The sequence below is a fragment of the Entelurus aequoreus genome, linkage group LG09, assembly GCF_033978785.1.
Source record: "Entelurus aequoreus isolate RoL-2023_Sb linkage group LG09, RoL_Eaeq_v1.1, whole genome shotgun sequence".
Taxonomy (NCBI): domain Eukaryota; kingdom Metazoa; phylum Chordata; class Actinopteri; order Syngnathiformes; family Syngnathidae; genus Entelurus; species Entelurus aequoreus.
In genome coordinates this window covers 32,652,229-32,676,413 of record NC_084739.1, presented here as the reverse complement: position 1 = coordinate 32,676,413, position 24,185 = coordinate 32,652,229, and the positions used below count along the sequence as shown (strand labels likewise).

The following is a 24,185-nucleotide window of genomic DNA, read 5'->3' as shown; positions in this document are numbered from 1 at the left end:
GTGTCAGTTGAGTCGGTCCATAGGTTGCCTGTAGGGATTTTTAATGTCCAGCAGATGTCAGTATTTAGTGACACAGTATCGACACAGTATCAATACAGTTTTGCAATGTGTCGAAACGCTTCATGAGGCCTCATCAACCCATCACTAGTATAAAGTATTTGAGAGGCCTGAAAACTAAAAGCGCTCCAGAAGGAGGGGGAAAAAAAGGAAGACAAGGCACTATGAAAATTGATACAAAAAGACTTGACCAAAAACTTAGCAAAAGAAAATCACTCTCTCAGAGGGAACAAAGGAATCAATAAACAAAGCAAGACAATACTTATCAAACTGGGTTGATGGCTGTGAACAAGGCTGTGGACAAGGCTGGCGGTACGTAGCGAGACGATATACTCTGGCAACAAGACAGGGGAAGACGAGGACTATATACACATGAGGGAGGGTGACACAGGTGGGCACAATCAGGCAATCAGGAGAGACATCAGACCAGTGACACAGGAGGAAGGGCAAGTGGCCTGAAACGAGAGGAGGATTAGAATTTTCAAAATAAAACAGGAAATGTGCCAGACAACCCCAAAACAGGACTTCCCTCACCACGGTGTGACAGTGTTAACGTTTTTTCGTTTGTAAAAACGAATAAACAATAAACTGCACATAGTTTAAAGACTACAGCTGAGTGAAAACACACCAAAACAGTTCCACTGATTAGCGTTCTTCAGCACAAAGATGCCCCACAAAAGCTCCTTTGGTTCTTCTTTCTCTCCATTGTCAAGTTTGTTGCAATAGAAATACACAAGAAATGAGAAATAAACAAGTCGCTGTGTTTAAAAAATAAGTTTTAGGAACGCCCCCAATCAGCATTCGACAGTAAGCCCGCCCCCGAAAAGTTTCCAGGTAGCTTGGAGAAGTCCCACCTCGGAGTAACTCCGAAAGGTTCCTGAAGAACTAAACCTACCCCAGGTAATTTTTTGGTGGAAACACAGGGGGAACTTTATTTACCCGGGTAAGTTGGGGCAAAAAGTGCTTGCGGTGGAAATGCATATTCTGGGCCTTAAAAATGTGACCCATGTAGGAGAAAAATACTGCACGGACAGATTCCAATAGGGCTCCAATCAGCCTTTGCTGATTATTAATCAACAAATTTAATTCAAAATCACAAAAGCATTCCTAATGATCTTAAACAACGAATACTGGTCCCTTTACTTAGTATGGAGTCGATACCAGAATCGTCAGTATCACCCAACCCTACTTGCCTGTGCTATTGGTATGCATGGCGCCTGTATGTGTATTGTACTGTGGCGTCCCCTGCCGGTTAGAAACAGTACTGCGTGTTTAGGAAGTGCCACGGTGGCCTCAGAGAGCTCAGAGCTGATACTTGCAGACGCCTTGTTTACACTGGCTGCGCTTATGGCCCGCACAACATTTTACTGTTTTATGACTTACACCGATTCTCTCCTTACAAGGGTCATTGTATGAAAGCTCCAATCTGGATCAAGGCGGCAACAACAGGAAGAAGAAGATAGAGGAATTCTCTAGGTCTTCTCGGGAGAAATTAGTCCAGTCGAAGAACAAAATGTTCTCCAAATTCACGTCCATTCTCCAGCACGCCGTGGAAGCGGTGAGTGTCGAGCAAAAGCAGACATATATAAACTTGCCTTTCTGTTTTCTTTTCATCTATTCAATTGGAATTGACACCGGGCAGTCCGGGCAGCTTATATCTTTACGTCGGCAGCACGAAAGCGATGCTAACTAGCAAGCTAACGAACAGCCTGGCTACACGTTTACTGACGTGTTTATTTTACCTAGATTTTTGAACCAAATACATCTTGTCATGTGTTTTTCTACTCATACAGTATTGCAGTACCTCAATCATATTACATTATTCATTGTAGCCTGTCAGTAATAGTTAATATAAGTTCACAAACAGGGCTAGTTAGCTGCTAATGTCAGTTGCTATTAGCCTCCTGAAGCTAAGCTAACATTTATGTTAGCTAGCACATCTGTGTTGGAATTTGCCAGTGCTGTGAAACTCTAGTTTGTCATTGCGCAAATCTTCTTACGTCGCTACATGCTGACATTATCTGCGGGAACGTTCACAACCTTTTGGTTTGTGCTACGTGTTTTTTGGCTGCTGACAGGTTAGACTACGTAGTATGTAGCATTTCAGAAACCTGTTTTTAATGTAGCAGTCAGCAGGTGATCTGATAAGGCTACAATTTGACAAATGTTTATGATGGATCAATATTTATCTACACCCTTAATTGACAAGCTAAGTGTTGTTGGTGACACAAACACATTTAGCTTAAAGAATATGCTACAATGTAATTTTTTAATTGTTTTTTAGGGCCAAAAAGAAGTCAAACTCTGAGAATATCACTGTGACCAAGACTCTGAGGCTCAATTATTGACGAGGTTAGGGTTAGAATCTCCACTGGTAAATGTGTTCGGATGTTGAGGTTTACCTTGGGTGCTCCGATTTCCTCACCCACCTTGTTGGGTTAATCGATTACTTTGTAGAAGTGTAACGATTCGTTTTAACAACGATTCAATTCGGTATTTGTGGTTACAGATACGATTCAGGGAAGATCTCATTATTTTTTAACAATCGGGAATGATTAGACTATAATGACTATATTAGCGTCCCTTCACAGGCTCCCTGTGCGTTACCGAATCAATTTTAAACTCCTTCTATTTGTTTTTAAATGTCTAAACAACCTCGCTCCAACATATCTCTCCGACCTCCTTCAGCCTTACTGCCCCACCCGATCCCTAAGATCAGCCGATCAGCTGCTACTGACGGTCCCTGACACAAGGCTGAAGCTTAGAGGTGACAGAGCTTTCGCCGCTGCTGCTCCCAAGCTCTGGAACGACCTACCTCTGAGTGTTAGACAGGCCTCCTCTCTTCCTGTTTTTAAATCTCTGTTAAAAACATACTTTTATTCCATGGCTTTTAACACTGAGTGATATCCATCCTGCTATGGCGCCCCATAATACACCTTCTGTGAACCTGTTTTTATGTTCTATTTATTTTATTTATTTATTTTTTATCGTGCTCTGTTTGTGTTGTGTTGTGTTTGCTCGGTTCTCGTATTATCTTTTAACCTGCCCATTGTACAGCACTTTGGCTACCCCTGTGGTAAATTTTAAATGTGCTTTATAAATTAAGTTGATTTGATTTGATTCATCCATCCATCCATCCATCTTCAACCGCTTATCCGTAATTGGGTCGCGGGGACAACAGCTCCAGCAGAGACCCCCCAGACTTCCCTTTCCAGAGCAACATTAGCAACCTTCTCCTGGGGGATCCCAAAGCGCTCCTAGGCCAGAGAGGAGATATAATTTCCCCATCTGGTCTTTGGCCTGCCCCGGGGTCTCCTCCCCATGGGACGTGCAACGCGGACCTCCCTAGGGAGAAGCTTGTGAGGCATTCGCACGAGATGCCCGAACCACCTAAGCTGGCTCCTTCCCTAGCGAAGGAGCAGTGGCTATACTCCGAGTCTCTCTTGGGTGACTGAACTTCTCACCCTATCTCTAAGGGAGATGTCAGCCACCCTTCTGAGGAAACTCATTTCAGTCATGGGAATGATTCAGTGTGTTGAAATAGGTTTAGTAACTTTTTTGCAAAAAAATCGACCAGTGTGACTGAAATAAATACTGGATACCGGACACTGAAAGTTTCCTAAATTCCTGTTAATTCTTGTAAGGAAATTATGTATAAATAAATTATGGATACAAAGAATCAAGTAAACAACATTTAATGGCCAATGCATTCACATCTTATTTGAATAAAGAACAACCAACACTTTAGGTTCAATTAATAAGAGGAAACCTTTTCTCCTCACATTTTAAATAAAAGTATAGTATCCACCATTTCAAGAGTAGATTTACCTGCTGAATAAAGTTCCTTAACCCGGTCAGATATCAGTTTTGTGCCCTGGCATTGCAGATGACAGACAGCGTCCCAGGTGTGCAGAAGCATGTATGCCCCTCATCTCTGTTGATGGTTTTAGCCCCTTGATTTCTAATTTCCATAGCCTCCTTGATTCATCTCTTGTATTTATTTGTTTCTGATGAGATGACCTCTCCTTGGCTGCCAGTTGTTGTGCTCCAGAAGTTGGTGCGTCGCCGTAACTTGCTCCGCTCTCACTTCCAATGTGTCGGCCGCATCTTTTGGCTTAATGTTGTGTTGTTGCTCTATATAATGGTGTTGTGTCATTTGTCTCTGCTGTGGCTGTTGCAATCATGCTGTAGCTAAACGTTTTTGTGTTGTAATTAATGATATTGTCTTGTGGTGTTTGCGTTTGTCATGAGCTTTCTCTACCACTGTAGCTATCCGCCGTTTTTGTTTTGATGGCTTCACAGTCGGGCAAATAGACCTCAGGTCTATTGAGGTTGTTTGCCTGTTTGCCTTTCTTAAATCCAATGTTTTCCCTTTTCTAGTATCGCTAAAACCGTTAGATTTCCTTTTGAAACAATCTTAAATGGATACCTACCTTCTGGAAGGCAAACTTGCCGAGCACAGATTGATATACTTGAAATGTAAGAATATAATGCGATCTATCAATGTATCGATCAAACGTTACACCCCTAGTACTTTAAATTCCACTTTACATGTTGTACCCTGCCTGTTTGATCTTGTGACTTGAAATGTCTGCATGTAGAATTTACTCTTTACATTTTCTAAATTTTCAGCTTGCTCCATCGCTGCCGCTGCAGGAAGACTTTGTCTATCACTGGAAGGCCATTACGCATTATTACATTGAGACTTCAGGTAAGATCAGTCTATATAAAATAGCAGCAACTAATGCAAAAACTTCTGTGCCATTTTTTTGGAATGAGCCATTCATAGCCAGCATGTCAAATAGTTGACATTCTTAGAGAATAAATGCCATGATTGTTTCAGGCTTTAGCCTGATGGCATGGTGTTTGCACCATTTTTTAAATGTTTCAATTAACTGTCAAATCAAAACAGGTCTCGCACACTATGTTATTGCTTGTTAGAGCAAGCAGTAGTCAACCTGACGTCTACAAAATGGATATACAGTTGTGCTCATAAGTTTACATACCATGGGAGAATTTATGATTTCTTGGCCATTCTTCAGAGGATATTAGTGATAACACAAAAACCTTTCTTCCACTCATGCTTAATGGTTGTGTGAAGCTATTTATTCGCAAACTGTGTTTACTCTTTTTAAATCAAAATGACAAAAAAAGAACCCAAATGACCCTGATCAAAAGTTTACATACCCCAGTGACTTTGACCTGATAACATGCACAAAAGTTGACACAAACAGGTTTGAATGGCTAATCAAGGTTCCAATCCTCACCTGTGACATGTTTGTTTGTAATCAATGTTTGTGTATAAAAGGTCAGTGAGTTTCTGGGCTTCTGACAGACCATGGCATCTTTCATCCAGTGCTGCACAGATGTTTCTGGATTCTGAGTCATGGGGAAGGCAAAATAATTGTCAAAGGATTTGTGAGAAAAGGTAATTGAACTGCATAAAACAGGAAAGGGCTATAAAAAGATATCCAAGGAATTGAGAATGCCTATCACCAGTGTTCAAACGCTGATTAAGAAGTGGAAAATGAGGGGTTCAGGTCGACCAGCAAAGATTTCAGCCACAACTGCCAGAAAAATTGTTCGAGATGCAAAGAAAAATCCACAAATACTTTAGCTGAAATACAGGACTCTCTGAAAAATTGTGGTGTGGCTGTTTCAAGATACACAATAAGGAGGCACTTGAAGTAAAATGGGCTGCATGATGGAGTCGCCAGAAGAAAGCCATTTCTGCGCAAATGTTTCAAAGTATCCCGCTTACATTACGGCAAACAGCACAGAGACAAGCCTCAAAACTTTTGGAACAAAGTAATTTGGAGTGATGGCTTTTTTCTGGCGACTCGAACATGCAGCCAATTTTTCTTCAAATGCCTCCTTATTGTACATCTTAAAACAGCCAAACCACAATTTTTCAGAGAGTCCTGTATTTCAGCCGAAGTTATTTGTGGATTTTTCTTTGCATTTTTTTTGTCATTTTGATTTAAAAAGAGTTAACACAGTTGTTTGCCAATAAATAGCTTCACACAACCATTAAGCATGAGTGGAAGAAAGTTTTTTGTGTTATCATTCATATTCTCTGAAGAATGGCCAAGATGGTTGCTACTTTTGAATACAGCACTGGTGTACATAATCAATAATCAGTAAACTCTACAAAAAAGTAGGCATGATTTCTGCATTCACGTAACCGCTGATCGAGTCATATAATTGGCCAATAAAACGGAGTCCGCTGATAAACGCTTAATAATATCAGGGAAACCTACTCAGTGGCCTAGTGGTTAGAGTGTCCGCCCTGAGATCGGTAGGTTGTGAGTTCGAACCCCGGCCGAGTCATACCAAAGACTATAAAAATGGGACCCATTAACTTTCTGCTTGGCACTCAGCATCAAAGGTTGAAATTGGGGGTTAAATCACCAAAAATTATTTCCGGGCGCGCCCACCGCTGCTGCCCACTGCTACCGTCATCTCCCAGGGGGTGAACAAGGGGATGGGTGAAATGCAGAGGACACATTTCACCACACCTAGTGTGTGTGAGACAATCATTGGTGCTTTAACTTTTAACTGAAATCGACATAAATGTAAATGAAATGTTGTCATTGTGAGGAGAAGAAATATTTGTTTGGGAAAATAATGTGTCCGATAGCACTCATTTATCCCTGACACACTGAACCAACCCGTTCTGATGAACAACGTAAATGTCCATTCATCCATTTTCTACCACTTGTCCCTCTCGGGGTCGCAGGGGGTGGCTGGATCCTATCCCAGCTGCAATCGGGCGGAAGGCGGGGTACACCCTGGACAAGTCGCCGCCTCATCACAGGGCCAACTCAGATAGACAGACAACATTCACATTCACACAATAGGGCCAATTTCTTGTTTCCAATCAAACGCGTCTTTGGAGGTGGGAGAAAACCGCCGTGTACAGGGGGAACCCACGCAGTCACGGGGAGAACATGCAAATGTTGAGGCGGTCATTTGAAACAACGATTAAACTACAAAGTTAATGCAAGAACAATCCATACACACACAACACATCTCATCTGCTTGTGTTTTTGTAACAACATAATCCATGTAACAACAATGATCAAACAGTGGTCGCAACTTGAGAGGCGCTCCTTTTGAAAAAAATAAAACATTTTAACAGCTTCAAGTGAGTCGCTTCTTTTGTCGTCAAGTTGAGAACAGCACAGCACACTTCCCCTCTTTACAATAATAGTGCAGTGTGCCACATCCAGTCTGACTTTGCTAACAAAATAAAGGTTTTAAAAAAGTATCACTTATTGATACATTTACAAAATGATTATGCTCTGACCTAAAGTACTGGTCAAATTGTCCAAAGATGTAGTGCACCAATAAATGTAAGGATTTTTGGATTTAATTAACACACAATTTATTTTACACAAAATGCACACACTCTATGGTGGTAAAATAAGTTTAAAAGGTAAAAAAAAAAAAATGTTATTGTTTTTTTATATTGCTATTGTTAGTTAAATATACTGTTATCACTATGATTATTATTTTACTTACTGTAGTTTATTCGTTATTAATTTATATATATATATATTTTTTAAACTATATTGTTTTGGTGGTACAATAAATATGGATGTTTTCAAATGTAATCAATCATTACAATATCAATCAAAATAATCGTGATTAGGATTTTTTTGCCCTAATAGGTTGGTCACAAAGCTTTCCGCAGTCCATCAAAATATTCACATAAAGAAAGAATAGCTGTGGAAAAAAAATCCCTTGTTGTGCAGAAAAATGTAACGCTTGCAAGTTGCATCACACTTCGGCAAATTTCAATATCAGAACCTCTTACTTGAAAAAAATGTAAAGCAATGTTTACCTCATCTGATCTGTGCAAGATTATCATGTTTTTTGGATTATACAATGTGCCATTTGCTAGTCTGACACCACGCTACTTTTGTCTTTCACTTGGTGCAAGCTGTGGTTCATTTGTTATGATCCGCTGCCCGGCTCATAGTCTGTTTACGTTTTTCGAGTCACCTGTGTTTTCAGTTGCCATGACGGCAGATTACATTCACCTGCCTCTGGTTAGTGTTCGGGACGCTCACCTGTTGCCCGGGCACTAATCAGAGAGCTATTTAGTCTAGGCCCTGGCCTCACTCGGTCTGGCTTCGTAGTTTGCTTTATGCAACAGTCGACGACAGTTTTTGATTCCTGCTCTTTACCTGCTAGCTTCCACGCTAGGCTCTTTTGCTTGCTAGCTCCCACGCTAGCCCCTTTTGTTTTGCCTTCCGTGCTATGAGCACGTTTTTCTTTGTTCCCGTCTGATTTATTTCTAAAATAAATCATTTCCTACCTGCACGCTGTGTCCGAAGTCCGTTTGCATCCTGGGAGAACGAACCCCGCATCATCATGCGACCCGGTCGTCACATCATTTGTCCTTTGTATTACTTTAGGCGCAAGTTAGATCAATCAATCAATCAATGTTTATTTATATAGCCCTAAATCACAAGTGTCTCAAAGGGCTGTACAAGCCACAACGACATCCTCGGTACAGAGCCCACATACGGGCAAGGAAAATTCACCCCAGTGGGACGTCAATGTGAATGACTATGAGAAACCTTGGAGAGGACCGCATATGTGGGTAACCCCACCCCTCTAGGGGAGACCGAAAGCAATGGATGTCGAGTGGGTCTGACATAATATTGTGAAAGTCCAACACATCAGCGAAAGTCCAGTCCATGGTGGGGCCAGCAGGAACCATCCCGAGCGGAGACGGGTCAGCAGCGTAGAGATGTCCCCATCCGATGAACAGGCTAGCGGTCCACCCCGGAGCAGAGTAGAAAAGAAAAGAAACGGCAGATCAACTGGTCTAAAAAGGGAGTCTATTTAAAGGCTAGAGTATACAAATGAGTTTTAAGATGAGACTTAAATGCTTCTACTGAGGTAGCATCTCTAACTTTTACCGGGAGGGCGTTCCATAATATTGGAGCCCGAATAGAAAACGCTCTATAGCCCGCAGACTTTTTTTTGGCTCTGGGAATCACTAATAAGCCGGAGTTCTTTGAACGCAGATTTCTTGCCGGGACATATGGTACAATACAATCGGCAAGATAGGCAGGAGCTTGACCGTGTAGTATTTTATACGTAAGTAGTAAAACCTTAAAGTCGCATCTTAGGTGCACAGGAAGCCAGTGCAAGTGAGCCAGTATAGGCGTAATATGATCAAACTTTCTTGTTTTTGTCAAAAGTCTAGCAGCCGCATTTTGTACCATCTGTAATCTTTTAATGCTAGACATAGGGAGGCCCGAAAATAAAACGTTACAGTAATCGAGACGAGATGTAACGATCGCATGGATAATGATCTCAGCATCGTTTGTGGACAAAATGGAACGAATTTTAGCGATATTACGGAGATGAAAGAAGGCCGTTTTAGTAACACTCTTAATGTGTGACTCAAACGAGAGAGTTGAGTCGAAGATAATACCTAGATTCTTTACCGAGTCGCCTTGTTTAATTGTTTGGTTGTCAAATGTTAAGGTGGTATTATTAAATAGATGTCGGTGTTGAGCAGGACCGATAATCAGCATTTCCGTTTTCTTAGCGTTGAGTTGCAAAAAGTTAGCGGACATCCATTGTTTAATTTCATTAAGACACGCCTCCAGCTGACTACAATCCGGCGTGTTGGTCAGCTTTAGGGGCATGTAGAGTTGGGTGTCATCCGCATAACAGTGAAAGCTAACACCGTATTTGCGTATGATGTCACCTAGCGACAGCATGTAAATACTAAAGAGTGCAGGGCCAAGAACCGAACCCTGGGGAACTCCGCACATTACCTTAACATAGTCCGAGGTCACATTGTTATGGGAGACACACTGCATCCTGTCAGTAAGATAAGAGTTAAACCAAGACAAGGCTAAGTCTGACATCCCAATACGCGTTTTGATACGCTCTAATAAAATATTATGATCAACAGTATCGAAAGCGGCGCTAAGATCAAGAAGCAGCAACATAGATGACGCATCAGAATCCATCGTTAGCAATAGATCATTAGTCATTTTTGCGAGGGCTGTCTCCGTAGAGTGATTTGCCCTGAAACCGGATTGAAAAGGTTCACAGAGATTGTTAGACGCTAAGTGTTCATTTAGCTGCTGTGCGACAATTTTTTCAAGGATTTTCGAGATAAACGGAAGGTGGGACACCGGCCGGTAGTTCACCGTGAGGTCAGGATCGAGGTTAGGTCTTTTGAGTAGAGGATGAATAACCGCTTTTTTGAATGCTAGGGGAACAGTACCAGTGGAAAGTGATACGTTTATAATATTTAACACTGATGGACCTAATAAAACAAAAAGCTCCTTGATAAGTTTCCCAGGAATTGGGTCAAGTAAACATGTTGTTTGTTTTGTCCCATTTACACATTTTAACAATTCCTCCAATGTTATTTCATCAAAGAGGGAGAAACTATTTTGGAGGACAGTGTCCGTCGTATATACAGTCGTATCTGTGTTAATAGAACCCAGTTGTAGCTGAGATGCATTGTCTTTAATCTCTTTTCTAATGACTTCAATTTTCTTAATAAAGAAATTCATAAAGTCATCTGCTGAGTGGGTGGAGCTACTGGGAGGAGTCCCTTGTTGGGTTAGCGATGCTACTGTACTAAACAAAAATTTAGGATCATTTTTGTTGAGGTGGATGAGATTTGAGTAATATTTAGCTTTAGCTGAGGTAAGCATGCGTTTATAAGTTATTAAACTATCACTCCATGCTTGATGGAAAACCTCAAGTTTAGTCGCACACCATTTGCGTTCCAGCTTTCTACATGATAATTTCTGGGCTTTAGTTTCTTCTGTAAACCATGGGGTACGCCTTTTAGGGGCCCTTTTTAGCTTTAGCGGTGCTACACTATCAATGGTGTCGCGCAGGGCGTCGTTAAAGTTGTTAGTGAGGTTATCAATAGAGCCCACATAATTTGGGAATGGTGCCATTACCGAAGGCAGTAGGTCATTAAGAGTCGTCGTTGTGGCAGCATTAATGTTGCGGCTGCTATAGTAGTTATTATTATTATTATTAGTTTGTTGACAATGAGTCAGAACTTCAAATTTTATAAGGTAATGATCGGACATTACTTTAGTGTACGGGAGTATCGTAACTTTGGAGGTGGTGACACCCCTGACGAGCACTAGATCTATCGTATTACCGTTGCGATGCGTGGGTTCATTTATTATTTGTGTAAGACCACAGCTATCAATTATAGTCTGGAGCGCCACGCATGGAGGGTCCGATGGGGTATTCATATGGATGTTAAAGTCTCCCATTATGATTATATTGTCGGCGTGCGTCACTAGATCAGCAACGAACTCTGAAAATTAATTGATAAAGTCCGAATAGGGCCCTGGGGGGCGGTAGATGACAGCCAGGTGCAGAGGCAGCGGTGTGACAAACCTCACAGTAAGCACCTCAAACGAGTTATATTTATTATTTAGGTCCGAGGTAAGGCTAAAGTTTTTGTTGTATATTAGTGCAACACCCCCACCCCGTTTAATGGGACGGGCAATATGCGTTCCCGTGTAGCCAGGAGGAGACGCCTCACCCAGCGCAAAAAATTCGTCTGGTTTGAGCCAGGTCTCGGCTAGACCAACGACATCAAGATTGTTGTCTCTAATGACTTAATTAACTAATAACGTTTTGGAAGACAATGACCTTATGTTTAAAAAGCCCATATTATAGGTGGTGGGCTGTTTTGAGGAGTTTTTGTTGAAAGTATCCGTAGTAGCAATATTAATAATGTTACGTTTATTATGCGTAGTGCACTTTAAATAATTTCGACCATATCTAGGAATTGATATGACAGGAATTTTTAGATTGTTTGCCACCTCAGTAAAATGCATGTCCACCTCTGACGCAGAAAAAACATTATGTGAGTTGTATATTATTCTAAGAGAATTGCTATGTGTGCAGGGATTATCCAGCCTGGCGCTGGCTAGTTCTAGCTTAACAGACTCCTTATTAGCGCTTTTGGAAATAATTATATTGTGGCCCATTAACATATATTTTTCCCCACTCTAAGATGACAAAGCCCCAGTTACAGACACCAACATTCCATCCCACCTGGAACAGATGCTGGACATTCTGAGTCAGGAGGAAGAGGAGCGGGAGTCTGGAGAGACTGGACCCTGCATGGAGTATCTGCTACATCATAAGATCCTGGAGACACTTTTCACTTTGGGCAAGGCAGATGTAAGACAGTCATGCTTCATTTATTGTTTTACAAAAGATTGACCGCATTTCAATTAACTTACATGTAACAGAACATTCTGTAAAACAATGAGTGTGATTTGTTTATGTGGGAAGATGTTTTCAGTACAACAGATGTTTGATTGCTGGCTTTTCATCAGTGCCCTCCAGGAATGAAGCAGCAAGTCCTGACCTACTACACAAAGCTGCTTGCACACATCCGCCAGCCTCTCCTGCCACATATCAATGTTCACAGGCCAGTTCAGGTGTGAATCACAGACCTGCTAACACGCATGCATTTTGATCCTTAAATACATTTGTTACTAAATACTTTTCACCAGTTTCATTGTTTCAAACTTGGATTATGCTCCTGTGTCGAACGCCACATTAGCACTCTCCTCCCCACATCATTTCCAGTGTTATACAACTCGTTTAAAGCTTGCACAGCCCACTCTTTTGAAAGCCTTCTACTCAAAATTTGCAATACTAGTGACTGTTTTGAGGCATTGCTTAGCCCCTTGACTGCCATTGTTCGCGCTTGACGAAGGAAGCTAACTAGCTAAATAGTCAACGAGAGTTGTGGTTGCTTTCAGCGTTGAGGTCAAGTCACGACCCTGACTAAGAGCTGTAAAAGCAGAGGTGACCCAAGTACCAACCAGGGACCATTTGTGGCCCGTGTGTTGTTTTTTATTGGTCACCGGTACATTGTAGGAATAAATTTAAACTAAAAAGCAGTAAAGATAGACAAAAAGTATAATGTAATGAGAAAAATATATCTTGATTTAGACTTTTTACAAATAGATGTAGAAAAAATAAGAAGGTGGTGGAGGCGTACTCATAACATTTTTGAAGTTTGTCAATTCTGGAATCAGCATTTACACTCTTTTTAATAGTGCTTTCCTGAAAGAAATTTCCCACAGGACAGGTTGTGTAACACATTTTTAACCTGTTTCTGCTAGAAACTGATCTGTCTGTGTGGGGACGTGCTTGCTGCTCCTACAGAAAATGAAGAGATTCAGTTTCTCTGTATAGTTTGTGCTAAACTGAAGCAGTATCCGTATCTTGTCAACTTCTTCCTTGAGGTAGGTTACCTTTAGAAATAGTATTAGTATTCTGTTTGATTGTATATAAAAGCTTAACACTAATAGTCAGGACATTCTGGAACAATTATTATTTTATTTGTAGAACAACTCAAGGAGAAATGAGACCAAGAATCCTGGCAGTGCGGATGAGGTGAAGGAGAATGCGTTGGCTCCAGACACGGGTCAAGCGAATGCTGCGTGCAGTGAGGGCACGCAAGCTGCTTCCTCCAGCTCTAGTCCAACAAATAACAACAACAACTATAATCTGGTCTCCTCTCTGCTCAACCTCACAAAGAGCCCTGTGAGTAAGCCACATGTGTAGCATTTTACTTTCTTTTTTATTTTATTTACATTAATTCTTGATTTGCGTCCACTGTTCAGGATGGCAGGATTGTGGTGAAGGCTTGTGAAGGCCTCATGCTGCTGGTCAGTTTGCCAGAACTTGCCGCTGCCAGGTGTTTAACTGAGAACACGGAGCTCTGTAAGCTTCTAACCGACAGGCTGGTCACTCTCTACCAAGCCCTTCCACCATCTATCGACCCTTTGGACATTGAGACAGTGGAGTCTATTAACTGGGGGTAAACGTTTTTTCTGTTTTTTACTACACTTGTAATCACACAGTAAATGTTCTGATCCTGTTTTTGTTTTGTTTGCAGTCTGGATGTATATAGCGTGAAGGAGGATGCTGCAGTGTTTGCAGGGAAGAGGCCTCTCATCTCCTTCCTCTCTTGGCTGGATTACTGCGACCAGCTTATAAAAGAAGCTCAGAAGGTTTTATTTACAGTGAATGCTTGATGTGTGGGTGTGGATATGTGACTTTGTTACCATAATGGACTCTGTTAAAACAAGTATTGTTTTGTCTTTGCAGTCAGCGGCCTCTGTGATGGCCAAGGCAGTGCGCGAAAGATTCCTTGTGTCCGTGATGGAGCCGCAGCTTATGCAAACGTATGTCCATCAAACGTCCTGTGTTTCAAACACGCTTCCTAATGTGCTTGGACGCACTGTAGGTCTGAAGTGGGCATCCTCACCTCGACAGCCATGCTGAATAGGATCATCAAGCAGGTGACGTCAGAGGCGCTGCTGCAGGAGATGGTGTACTTCCTGTTGGGCGAGGACGCAGAGGCGGAGACTCCAGCTGCTCTTGCTCAGAATCCTCTCAGACACAGACTCATCGAACACTGTGATCACTTGTCAGACGAGGTCCTCATCACCTTTATCATCCAGCGTGTTCTCATTTGTGCAGCTTCCATTATTGTGTCAGGAAATGGGCTTTTCAAGACCTCTTGCTGTTTTGCTTGATTACAATGTAACTTAGGATAGCATATACTTTATTTATGAAAATGGTGTGGTTGCAGTGCAGATTTATACATACAGAAGTAAAACATAAGGAAAAAAACAAATTAGTAACACAAAACAAAGCTTTGACCTTTTTTTAAAGACTTTTTTGAGGGGGGACAGGAGAGAGACTTGCTAACTTTGATTGAACTAATAATGTATGATACAACTATTTGACTGTATGGTGGCTTTTTTGCAGCCGTACTCTTTAAAAATGTAAACAGTGAGTCACAAAATATGGTAAATAGTACTAAAATGAGATTTTTGGTGGAAATGTTGACCTAAAACCGAGGCTTGTAAAAACTGAGGGACCACTGGTTTTATTTTTGTTCTTCAATTGCCACCTGTCTTGTCTAAAACCAAAGAGTTCCAGTGACTCATTTTATCAACCAAAAGCACACAAATATTTGACAGAGAGACATTGTGCACATTGTCTTTGCACAAATGGAAGATTAATCATATCTGAGACATTAGCGACAGCTTTCGCCTTCTTGGCTTGTTACTGCCGTGTTCTACTGACAGCTGATCCTCTTCCTTTTACGCCCTCTTCTGCAGATCAGCATCATGACGCTGCGGCTCTTTGAGCAGCTCATCCAGAAGCCCGACCAGCACATCCTACACAATTTAGTGCTGCGCAACCTGGAGGAGAGAAACTACCTGGAGAACAAACCTCCAGAGGAGCGAGAACCCATTGAAAACGGCCAACCTCATGATGCTGTGTAAGCACGGCCCTGGGAGAACTTTCTACACACATTCAACAGTGAATAAAATGAATGCACCAGCATGCTGTTTCAAACTTAGGAAGTGTTTGCAGATGTTGTGAAATGATTTATTTATGATGAGGTGGAATCATGATAATGAAGTGGGATGGCATTTAAATTAAGTCTGTAAAGCAGTAGTGCAAAACTTAGGACTTGTACAGTACAGTAATCCTACATGTAGTAAAACTAATATCACAAAAGATCATGCTAGCTTTCCCTCTTTAAAAATAAAATTATCATGGTACCTGCCCATGAGTGCTCTGTAGAGTGAAAGTTGATCGTGCGATGACAGGATTTGATTGTCATGCAATTGCAATGATGCCATCGAACCACACACGGTTACATTATCAATGTGTGACCTTTTTGTTCCATACGTCTGTTTGCTCTTCAGAGACCTGGAAGAAGATCCATTGTTTGGTGATGACCTCTCTCCAGATAGCAGACTCTCTGGTTCAGATTGGCTCAGCCCCTCACCGTCCCAAAGCCCGGACCACTGCAAGTCTGAAGGCAAAACCGAAGTCCACAAGATTGTCAACAGGTTTGTAGGCTGCTCACAATCATAAATACTAAATGTGGATTATTTTAGTGTTTTAATGTGTTGACTGACACGATTTGTAGTTTCCTGTGTTTGGTGCCTGACGAGGCCAAGTCGTCGTACCAAGTGGAAGGCAGTGGTTATGACACCTACCTCAGAGATGCTCACAGACAGGTGAACTCTCAAGGCTCTCATCTCATGGACATGTCCAACACAGAATCTTCTAATTTGAATTATCTCCTTAGTTCCGAGATTATTGTGGCGTGTGTCACCGCTGGGACTGGAGAGGAACTCCAAAACCTTTTGAAAAATGCGACTTAGAACTGCCATTCTTTGAGGGTCACTTCCTGAAGGTCCTCTTTGATAGGATGGGTCGCATTTTAGATCAGGTCAGTTTGGAAATATCTTTCACATTTTCTATTATTATGCCCATATTGATAGGTACACTTGCACAATACAATAATAACCAGTACAAGAACTGGAGAACATTTTGCGGTGTAAGAACATCAAACTCAAGTGGAAATTCTAAACTCCAAATTATCTAAGATGGCAAAATTTGGAACTAATATTTTTTTAATAAAGTATGGATCAAAGGTCACATGTAAATTAGCAATGGGCGATATGGCCTAAAATCTATATTGCGTTATATATTGCAGTCTTCTGCAATAACGATATATATCACAATGTTTTATTAGTCACATAAATGATAGTAGGACCATTTCAAATCGAGTTAGAAAGGCTCCAAATTTAGCTGCTGACGTATGTGTAACGGCCTATGCGTTGCGTATTGATCTTACCCATACAAGACCGTCCGGTTGGGAGAGTGGCCGTGCCAGCAACCTGAGGGTTCCTGGTTCAATCCCCACCTTCTACTATCCTAGTCACGTCTGTTTTGTCCTTGAGCAAGACACTTCACCCTTGCTCCTGATGGGTCCTGGTTAGCGCCTTGCATGGCAGCTCCCGCCATCAGTGTGTAAATGTGTGTGTGTGAATGGGTGAATGTGGAAATAGTGCCAAAGCGCTTTGAGTACCTTAAAGGTAGAAAAGCGCTATACAAGTATAACCCATTCATTCATTGAGAGGAAACGTGCTAAACACTAGGTTAACAACCATAGCTGCTAACCCTATTTAAAGCATTTAAGGAGTGACGTTTACCAATGTACATCTGGGGCAGCCACTCTGGCTGATCCCCGAACACATATGCAATAACATATTGTGTCATTTCTGGTTAAATTATTTTCTCAAAACCATTATTAATCTACTAGCTGATTTACTAGTAATAAGTGATTACTTTCTGTCGTAACATGTTCTATCTACACTTCAAATGTAATAAACACTTACTCTTCTGTTGTTTGGATACTTTATATTAGTGTTGGGTGATACTACAAAGTTGGAAATAGATCCAATACCGAGTAGTTACAGGGAACAGAATTTGGCCAGACTACCTGGTCATCGAATTAATACATTTTTATCACAATTACAATCCGACAAAAACTGTGTAACCATGTTAATTAAATATTTCAATTATTTCCTTCCATCCATCCATTTTATTGCCTTGTATTACATTCAATATTTTGAGCAAAATAAGTTAAATAGTGCAAAATAAATAAACATTAGCAAAAACTACTATTTGCTCTGATTTAAATCCTTTGCCTTTTGCCCCTAAAACCCTCCTGTGTCCAGGGACTTATTTCCTCAGATTGTAAACAAAAAAACACATTTATGATAGTACAAATATCGATCTAACCACTATAATATCGACCATATACTTGTATTATACAGTATTTGCTATCGTTACTGTCAATATTCATATCAATCCGCCCATCTGTTTACGAAAAAAAAGAGTTCTAGTTTAGCAGTTAGTAGGGATGAGAATTGATAAGGTTTTTCCAGTTCCGATTCCAATTTCGATTCAGCTTCACGATTTGGTTCCTTAGCGTTTCTCTTATAGATTCTTATTTTGAAAAAAAATAGGTGGATTAGCCTCAATTTTGTTTAGTTTAGAAGTAACATGACCTTAGAAAGCCTACAGTGAAGTCACGTACATAGCATAGAAGAAAAAAAGGTACTTAAAAAAAAAAAAATGTAATAAATAAATATTCTTCTGTAGAATTTAACGAAATAAATCATGTGGTAATTAAACAACAATATAACATTTAGTAACGTGATAATAACTTTTTACATGCAAAGTGAGATATGTCAAACCTTTATTGGTTGTAATTGTGATGAATACTATATGAAAACCTTGAATTGAAAATCTCAGAATATGTTGGGTTTCACAAAGTGTAATAAGTCAATATCACATTTTAGTTTCACGTTTGAAGTTAATTGCTGACATGAATGAACTGTACACCATTTTCAAATTCTTTGAGTTTCACCTGTATAATATAATGACTGCGGCGTGATATATAATAACAATTACAATGAGAGTTGGGAAGAATGGCCGCCCGGATCTGAACCCAAGTGGTGCTTTGTTATTGGACTTTTGTGCTCGTCACGGAATGTCCATAACAAACACAATGTTGAAACATAAGGGTGTCCATATGTGCACTTGGCACCAGGACACCCTCGGCCGCAGTTCCATGATTGACTTTGTAGTTGTGTCATCGGATTTGCGGCCTCATGTTTTGGACACTCGGGTGAAGAGAGGGGCAGAGCTTTCTACCGATCACCACCTGGTGGTGAGCTGGTTCCGATGGTGGGGGAGGATGCCGGACAGACCTGGCAGGCCCAAACGCATTGTGAGGGTCTGCTGAGAACGTCTAGCAGAGTCTCCTGTCAGAGAGTTTCAATTCCCACCTCCGGAAGTAGCGCCATTGCAATCTTCTCTTGTAAATTGTTAGTGTTTGTGTCGACCGGGCATTGCCACTTTGAGTTCTGACGTCACTACGCAGTATGCACGTTGCGTAAAGACGTCATCCCCGCCTGGAAGAATTGATTAAAAAATCGCTTGACAAATGGCAAGCTATTCAAAGGAATTGATACACTGAGAACCAGTTCTGAACAAGAACCGATATTCCTCGTCCTCCAGTACTTGCAAGAAACATACATTATTTGCCGCCATATAGGCGAGGATTAGTTCGCCGCCACCTCGCTGCCGAAGACGCTTCATTGCATTGAGGACGCGGCCGTTCGCTAGTTGCTGTCAAATTTGCGTACACAGCTAGAATGTGACATCAACATGCATTATCCTGACATGGTAATAGTATTACAAGCTCTGTTGTCAGCCAAATTGATATGGTATGTATTGCACAACTCTAATGCAAAACTTGAATGTGAAAATGAGTCATGACTTCAATCTGCAATGTCTTTATTATCCTAATATGAACACTGGTTGGCTTGATTTTACACTTTTATGATAGCCAAAAAAAAATCCCAGAACACTTTTAGACCAAGAAGCATTCCCACTCACGTGTAGGAACAATTAAGCATCTCCACTTAACATAACATGCTTGTGTTTGCCCTGTGCGCATGTGAAGCTATGCAAGCAGTATAGTAAAAGAGTTATACTTAGTGCTTTTCTACCTTCAAGGTACTCAAAGTGCTTTGACACTATTTCCACATTCACTCATTCTCACACACACACACACACACACACACTGATGGCGGGAGCTGCCATGCAAGGCCCTAACCACGACCCATCAGGAGCAAGGGTGAAGTGTCTTGCTCAAGGACACAATGGATGTGGCTAGGATGGCGGAAGCAGGGGATCGAACCAGGAACCCTGAAGTTGCTGGCACGGCCACTCTACCAACCGAGCCACGGCATGCAACTCTTAGCTGAGATTTTAAACAATAACCTTTTTGTTGTGAAGCTTACGGCTAACCGGAATGTTGAAATGCTACTCAAACATTACCTGTAAGCTTTTTATGCAAATCATTTCTAAGATAAATGATCAGAAACGCCGTTGACCCCAGCAATAAAGTGTTCCATCAAAAGTGAGCATTTTTATCTGTGTAAGATCTTTAGGTTGTGTTTCTTTTCTTCCTCTAACAACCTTTCGACTCATTACCGCTTTAAAATATACATTGGAATTTTAATGATCTGAGACTGATTACAATCTGCTCGACTGGAGTCCCAGAGTGGAAATATGAAAATAGTCGTAAAAATAATAATAACCATAAAAGCACTTTCACTGTGCACATAATGTCAAGTGTTAGAAATATTCAGACTCAGCTCTCCTATGTTGTTGTTTTTGTCTTCCAGCCGTATGACGTCAACCTGCAGGTGACTGCAGTTCTGTCCAAACTTTCTCTGTTACCACACCCTCACCTGCACGAGTACCTGCTGGACCCTTACATCAACCTGGCTCCTGGATGCAGGTCTTTGTTCTCCGTCATCGTCAGGGTCAGTTTCCGTTATGTTGTTGTTGTTTTTAGTGCTTGAGTTTCTGCAGTGATGGTGTCTTGTTTCATGCTCCCTCTCATCTTACACACACAATAATGTTACTTTCTAGTCGGATTGTGCGATACCAAATATTGGAAATAAATCTGGCTGATGATAGAGCTTGTAATACTATCGTTATATCGTGATAATGCAGGTTGATAACATACTCTACATATTCTATATGTATTGTCCTCGCGAGCAAAGTACCAACTAGTGTCGCTCCACAGTGCAGCTTCTAAATCAATAATCCTTTCCTCCATGGCAGAATAAAACAGAGTTTCTCACAAGTAGTGGGGACAAGGACTAGCTAAACATGATATACTCCACACCATAGAAGCATACAAAAAAAGCATAGCTAACCGCTAAGCTAGACCTTTGGAATGTAACAGATCGATGCAAATATTGAAGTAACTATACCAAGTTTAATATTGGTATATAATAAATAACAGGGATTAGGTCAATATTTTGTCATCACAAATTATTTTTTTTTGTCATTTTTGTTTAATTTACAAACTCAGGAAATGAGAGCCAATAATAATTTCTGCTTTTGTTTTAATTATTTTGCACATTGTATTAATTAGAAATGCAAGAAAAAGTAATTCCTTTCAGCTTGACTAACTGCTTCAGCAAGGCCACCTTGCTTTTTTGTTGGTGAACTTTGTGATGATGACAGGTGTTAGACACTGGAATGCATGTGTACAATGTCAATTATTGTATGCAATAAAAAGGAATATGGACATCTAAATATTAATTGATATTGTTACACCTTCATCTTGTGTATTTGTCAGATTACATAATTTAAATGAAATAAAAAATTATAAGTATCAGCAGCTAAATTAGGAGTTCTATTATCTTATATGTGAAAAATAATATATTGTGATATATATATGGTCATCCCAAGAGGCTGTAAATTATAACGTTATTTAAATCACCCCAAGAGGGACAAGCGGTAGAAAATGGATGGATGGAGATTCTAGGAGAGGTTAGAACTGGCGGCCCGTGGGCTGCATCCAGCCCGCCAAAGCTTTTCATTTGGCCCGCCGAACATCACCTAAATAGGCTTGATGAAACCATTAAAACTAGGGTGGATCATGTATGTAGTACTCCCGCCACCCGGCAGGGGGCAACAGCGAGGCATATGTGTCACAATGAAGCAGCAATGGTGTGAGTAGAAGAATTCTCATTCAATCCTGGAAAAAAAAATCGAAATAAACTGCAAAAGTCTGACTTTTAACAACGACTGGACAATAGAGTATGAATGTTCTACCCCAAGCAAGTGCTGGAGTCATTGAGTCATTGAGCAGCAGCAATGGTAGAAATCCTAGCGTGTAACTTCATCACGAAACATTTGTAAGTACCGTATTTATCGGATTATAAGTCGTAGTTTTTTTCATAGTTTGGCCGTGGGTGCGACATATACTCTCGAGCGACTTATGTGTGAAATTATTAACACATTACTGTAAAATATCAAATAATATTATTTATCTCATTCACGTAAGACACGAAGCAAATGGCAGCAATCGTCACTCACACGTCAACCAATAAGAATTCGGCGGGGGAGGGTCATGGCAGAAGTGCATTGTGGGTCATGGGATGCTAACTGCTGTATGCTACTACCGCAGCTATTAAAATGGATCACATCAACATTGGCAGTAACTTATAAAAACTGAGAAGGACTGAACTAAAATGGCACCGAAAAAGGAAATCATATACTGCAGATTACAAGCTGGACGTAGTGAAATATGCAGCAGAGAACGGCAATCGAGCAGCAGAAAGAAAGGACATACCAGAGGCGACACCGGGGAGGAAGATTTCATCAGATTTAGCGATCGGGAGTGACAGATTGTTTGGTAAACGTATAGCATGTTCTATGTGTTATAGTTATTTGAAAGACTCTTACCATAATATGTTAGGCACGTTCTCAGTTGGTTATTTATGCCTCATATAACGTACACTTATTCAGCCTGTTGTTCACTATTCTTTATTTATTTTAAATTGCCTTTCAAAAGTCTATTCTTGGTGTTGGATTTTATCAAATAAATTTCCCCAAAAAATGCGACTTATACTCCAGTGCGACGTATGTATGTTTTTTTCCTTCTTTATTGTGCATTATCGGCCGGTGCGACGTACACTCCAGAGCGACTTATACTCCGAGAAATACGGTAGATAATGTTTATAACGATATTTAGTTTGTTGAAATTGCTGACTTTGTGGTGTCTTTTATATTCATGGTCATGTTGTGTTTTGTCTGAGAGTAACAAAAATCAACCAGTCAGATCAAAGATCGTTTTACACATGTAGTGCTAAATTTGACCAGTAGAGGGCGACAACACTAATAGTGATAAGTCACAAACATTGGTGGCTGAATGTTGTGTGATTTCTGTATGTGTAAACATTTGTTGTCTGAAAATATTAACACTAAACCTCCTATTTGATTTTTGTAGAATACACAATGGACATTATACTTTAATATGTTCACTCTTACAAACCTTGATTAAGGAAGAAGTGTAAAGAAATAAAACTAAGGAAAATAATTCTAAAAAAAGAACATCAATCCTCAACAAAAACTGCAGCTTTTTTTCTTCATACTGTTAACTAGCTGCACATGCTGGAAACTAGTAGTGAGAGCAGAATAATGAATTAATTGACAGTGCAGTGCTAAAGCCCATCTGTTAACTTTGCAATTAAGTAAACATCCAGCCATCTTCTTCCGCTTATCCGAGGTCGGGTCGCGGGGGCAGCAGCCTAAGCAGGAAAGCCCAGACTTCCCTCTCTCCAGCCACTTCGTCCAGCTCCTCCCGGGGGATCCTGAGGCGTTCCCAGGCCAGCCGGGAGAGATAGTCTTCCCAACATGTCCTGGGTCTTCCCCGTGGCCTCCTATCGGTCGGACGTGCCCAAAACACCTCCCTGGGGAGGCGTTCGGGTGGCATCCTGACCAGATGCCCGAACCACCTTAAGTAAACAGTCTCAAAGAAATCTAACCTGTGGAGGCACTTTCTGACAAAACATTCACATTTCCATGTCGGGCCCCTGAGCCCTTGGGCTCTTGGAACTGCGGCCCTCTTTATTATGTAGTTGAATAGGGCTGCTGTAGGCCATACCGCCCATGCCTAGTTCCCAGTCTTGCTGCTCATGCAGAGGAAGGAAGTAGTTGACGTGTTCCTGGTGTGTGTCAGGTTGTTGGTGACCTCATGTTGAGGATTCAGCGCATCCCAGACTTCACGCCTAAACTCCTGCTGGTGAGGAAGAGGTTGTTGGGTCTGGAGCCAGAAGGCATCAAGTACGTACATCAACACCATGGCTTCCTCCTATGTTCCCCATCTCTAACGGATGTGTCCTTGCAGCGTGGATCACATGACTCTGCTGGAGGGGGTGATCGTGCTGGAGGAGTTCTGCAAAGAGTTGGCGGCCATCGCCTTCGTCAAATACCACGCCACCGCCTCGTCCTCGCCCTAGTTTGGCTGCTCTCTGGAAATGTAAAAAATGGCCTTTCGGCGCCACCTTTGGCCACGTGGTCGACTGTGCCGGACTGTTGGCGGCCACAAAGACCACGTCCATCGCTCCCGGTTTGTGGTTATGGAGCAGCTCCGAGCTCACTTACTGCCCATCAGCAGAGGAACAAGATGCAGACCGAAGACGCCATCGACTCTGCATGTTCTTTCACTGCCTACACACGCATCGTCCTCACCACCATCATCATCATCATCATCACCTAAGTATTGTGTGCAGGAGGCAAGATGTCACATTTGCTTGCAGGCATGGACGTCGTCGCCTGCGTGTGCAAGCACCTTTGACATGACTCACACACCTGCAGTTACATCATGTGTG

General features: G+C 41.3%; 1 protein-coding gene across 1 annotated transcript in view; it reads left to right on the top strand.

Moving 5' to 3' along the window:
* Nucleotides 1-1,318: 1,318 nt before the first annotated feature.
* The window catches only part of fhip2a (FHF complex subunit HOOK interacting protein 2), a 23,954-nt gene continuing 1,087 nt past the window's right edge, over nucleotides 1,319-24,185 (top strand). The window contains exons 1-17 of the mRNA XM_062058605.1: nucleotides 1,319-1,615; nucleotides 4,690-4,768; nucleotides 12,092-12,261; nucleotides 12,420-12,524; nucleotides 13,218-13,340; nucleotides 13,444-13,641; nucleotides 13,722-13,918; nucleotides 13,997-14,111; nucleotides 14,209-14,285; nucleotides 14,348-14,540; nucleotides 15,231-15,394; nucleotides 15,828-15,974; nucleotides 16,055-16,145; nucleotides 16,217-16,360; nucleotides 20,178-20,318; nucleotides 23,534-23,637; nucleotides 23,702-24,185. The exon at nucleotides 23,702-24,185 is cut by the window's right edge and continues 1,087 nt beyond it. Of these exons, the coding sequence (XP_061914589.1) occupies nucleotides 1,571-1,615; nucleotides 4,690-4,768; nucleotides 12,092-12,261; nucleotides 12,420-12,524; nucleotides 13,218-13,340; nucleotides 13,444-13,641; nucleotides 13,722-13,918; nucleotides 13,997-14,111; nucleotides 14,209-14,285; nucleotides 14,348-14,540; nucleotides 15,231-15,394; nucleotides 15,828-15,974; nucleotides 16,055-16,145; nucleotides 16,217-16,360; nucleotides 20,178-20,318; nucleotides 23,534-23,637; nucleotides 23,702-23,813 (2,205 nt within the window). The 5' untranslated portion in view covers nucleotides 1,319-1,570 and the 3' untranslated portion in view covers nucleotides 23,814-24,185. The remainder of the gene's footprint in view (nucleotides 1,616-4,689; nucleotides 4,769-12,091; nucleotides 12,262-12,419; nucleotides 12,525-13,217; nucleotides 13,341-13,443; nucleotides 13,642-13,721; nucleotides 13,919-13,996; nucleotides 14,112-14,208; nucleotides 14,286-14,347; nucleotides 14,541-15,230; nucleotides 15,395-15,827; nucleotides 15,975-16,054; nucleotides 16,146-16,216; nucleotides 16,361-20,177; nucleotides 20,319-23,533; nucleotides 23,638-23,701) is intronic.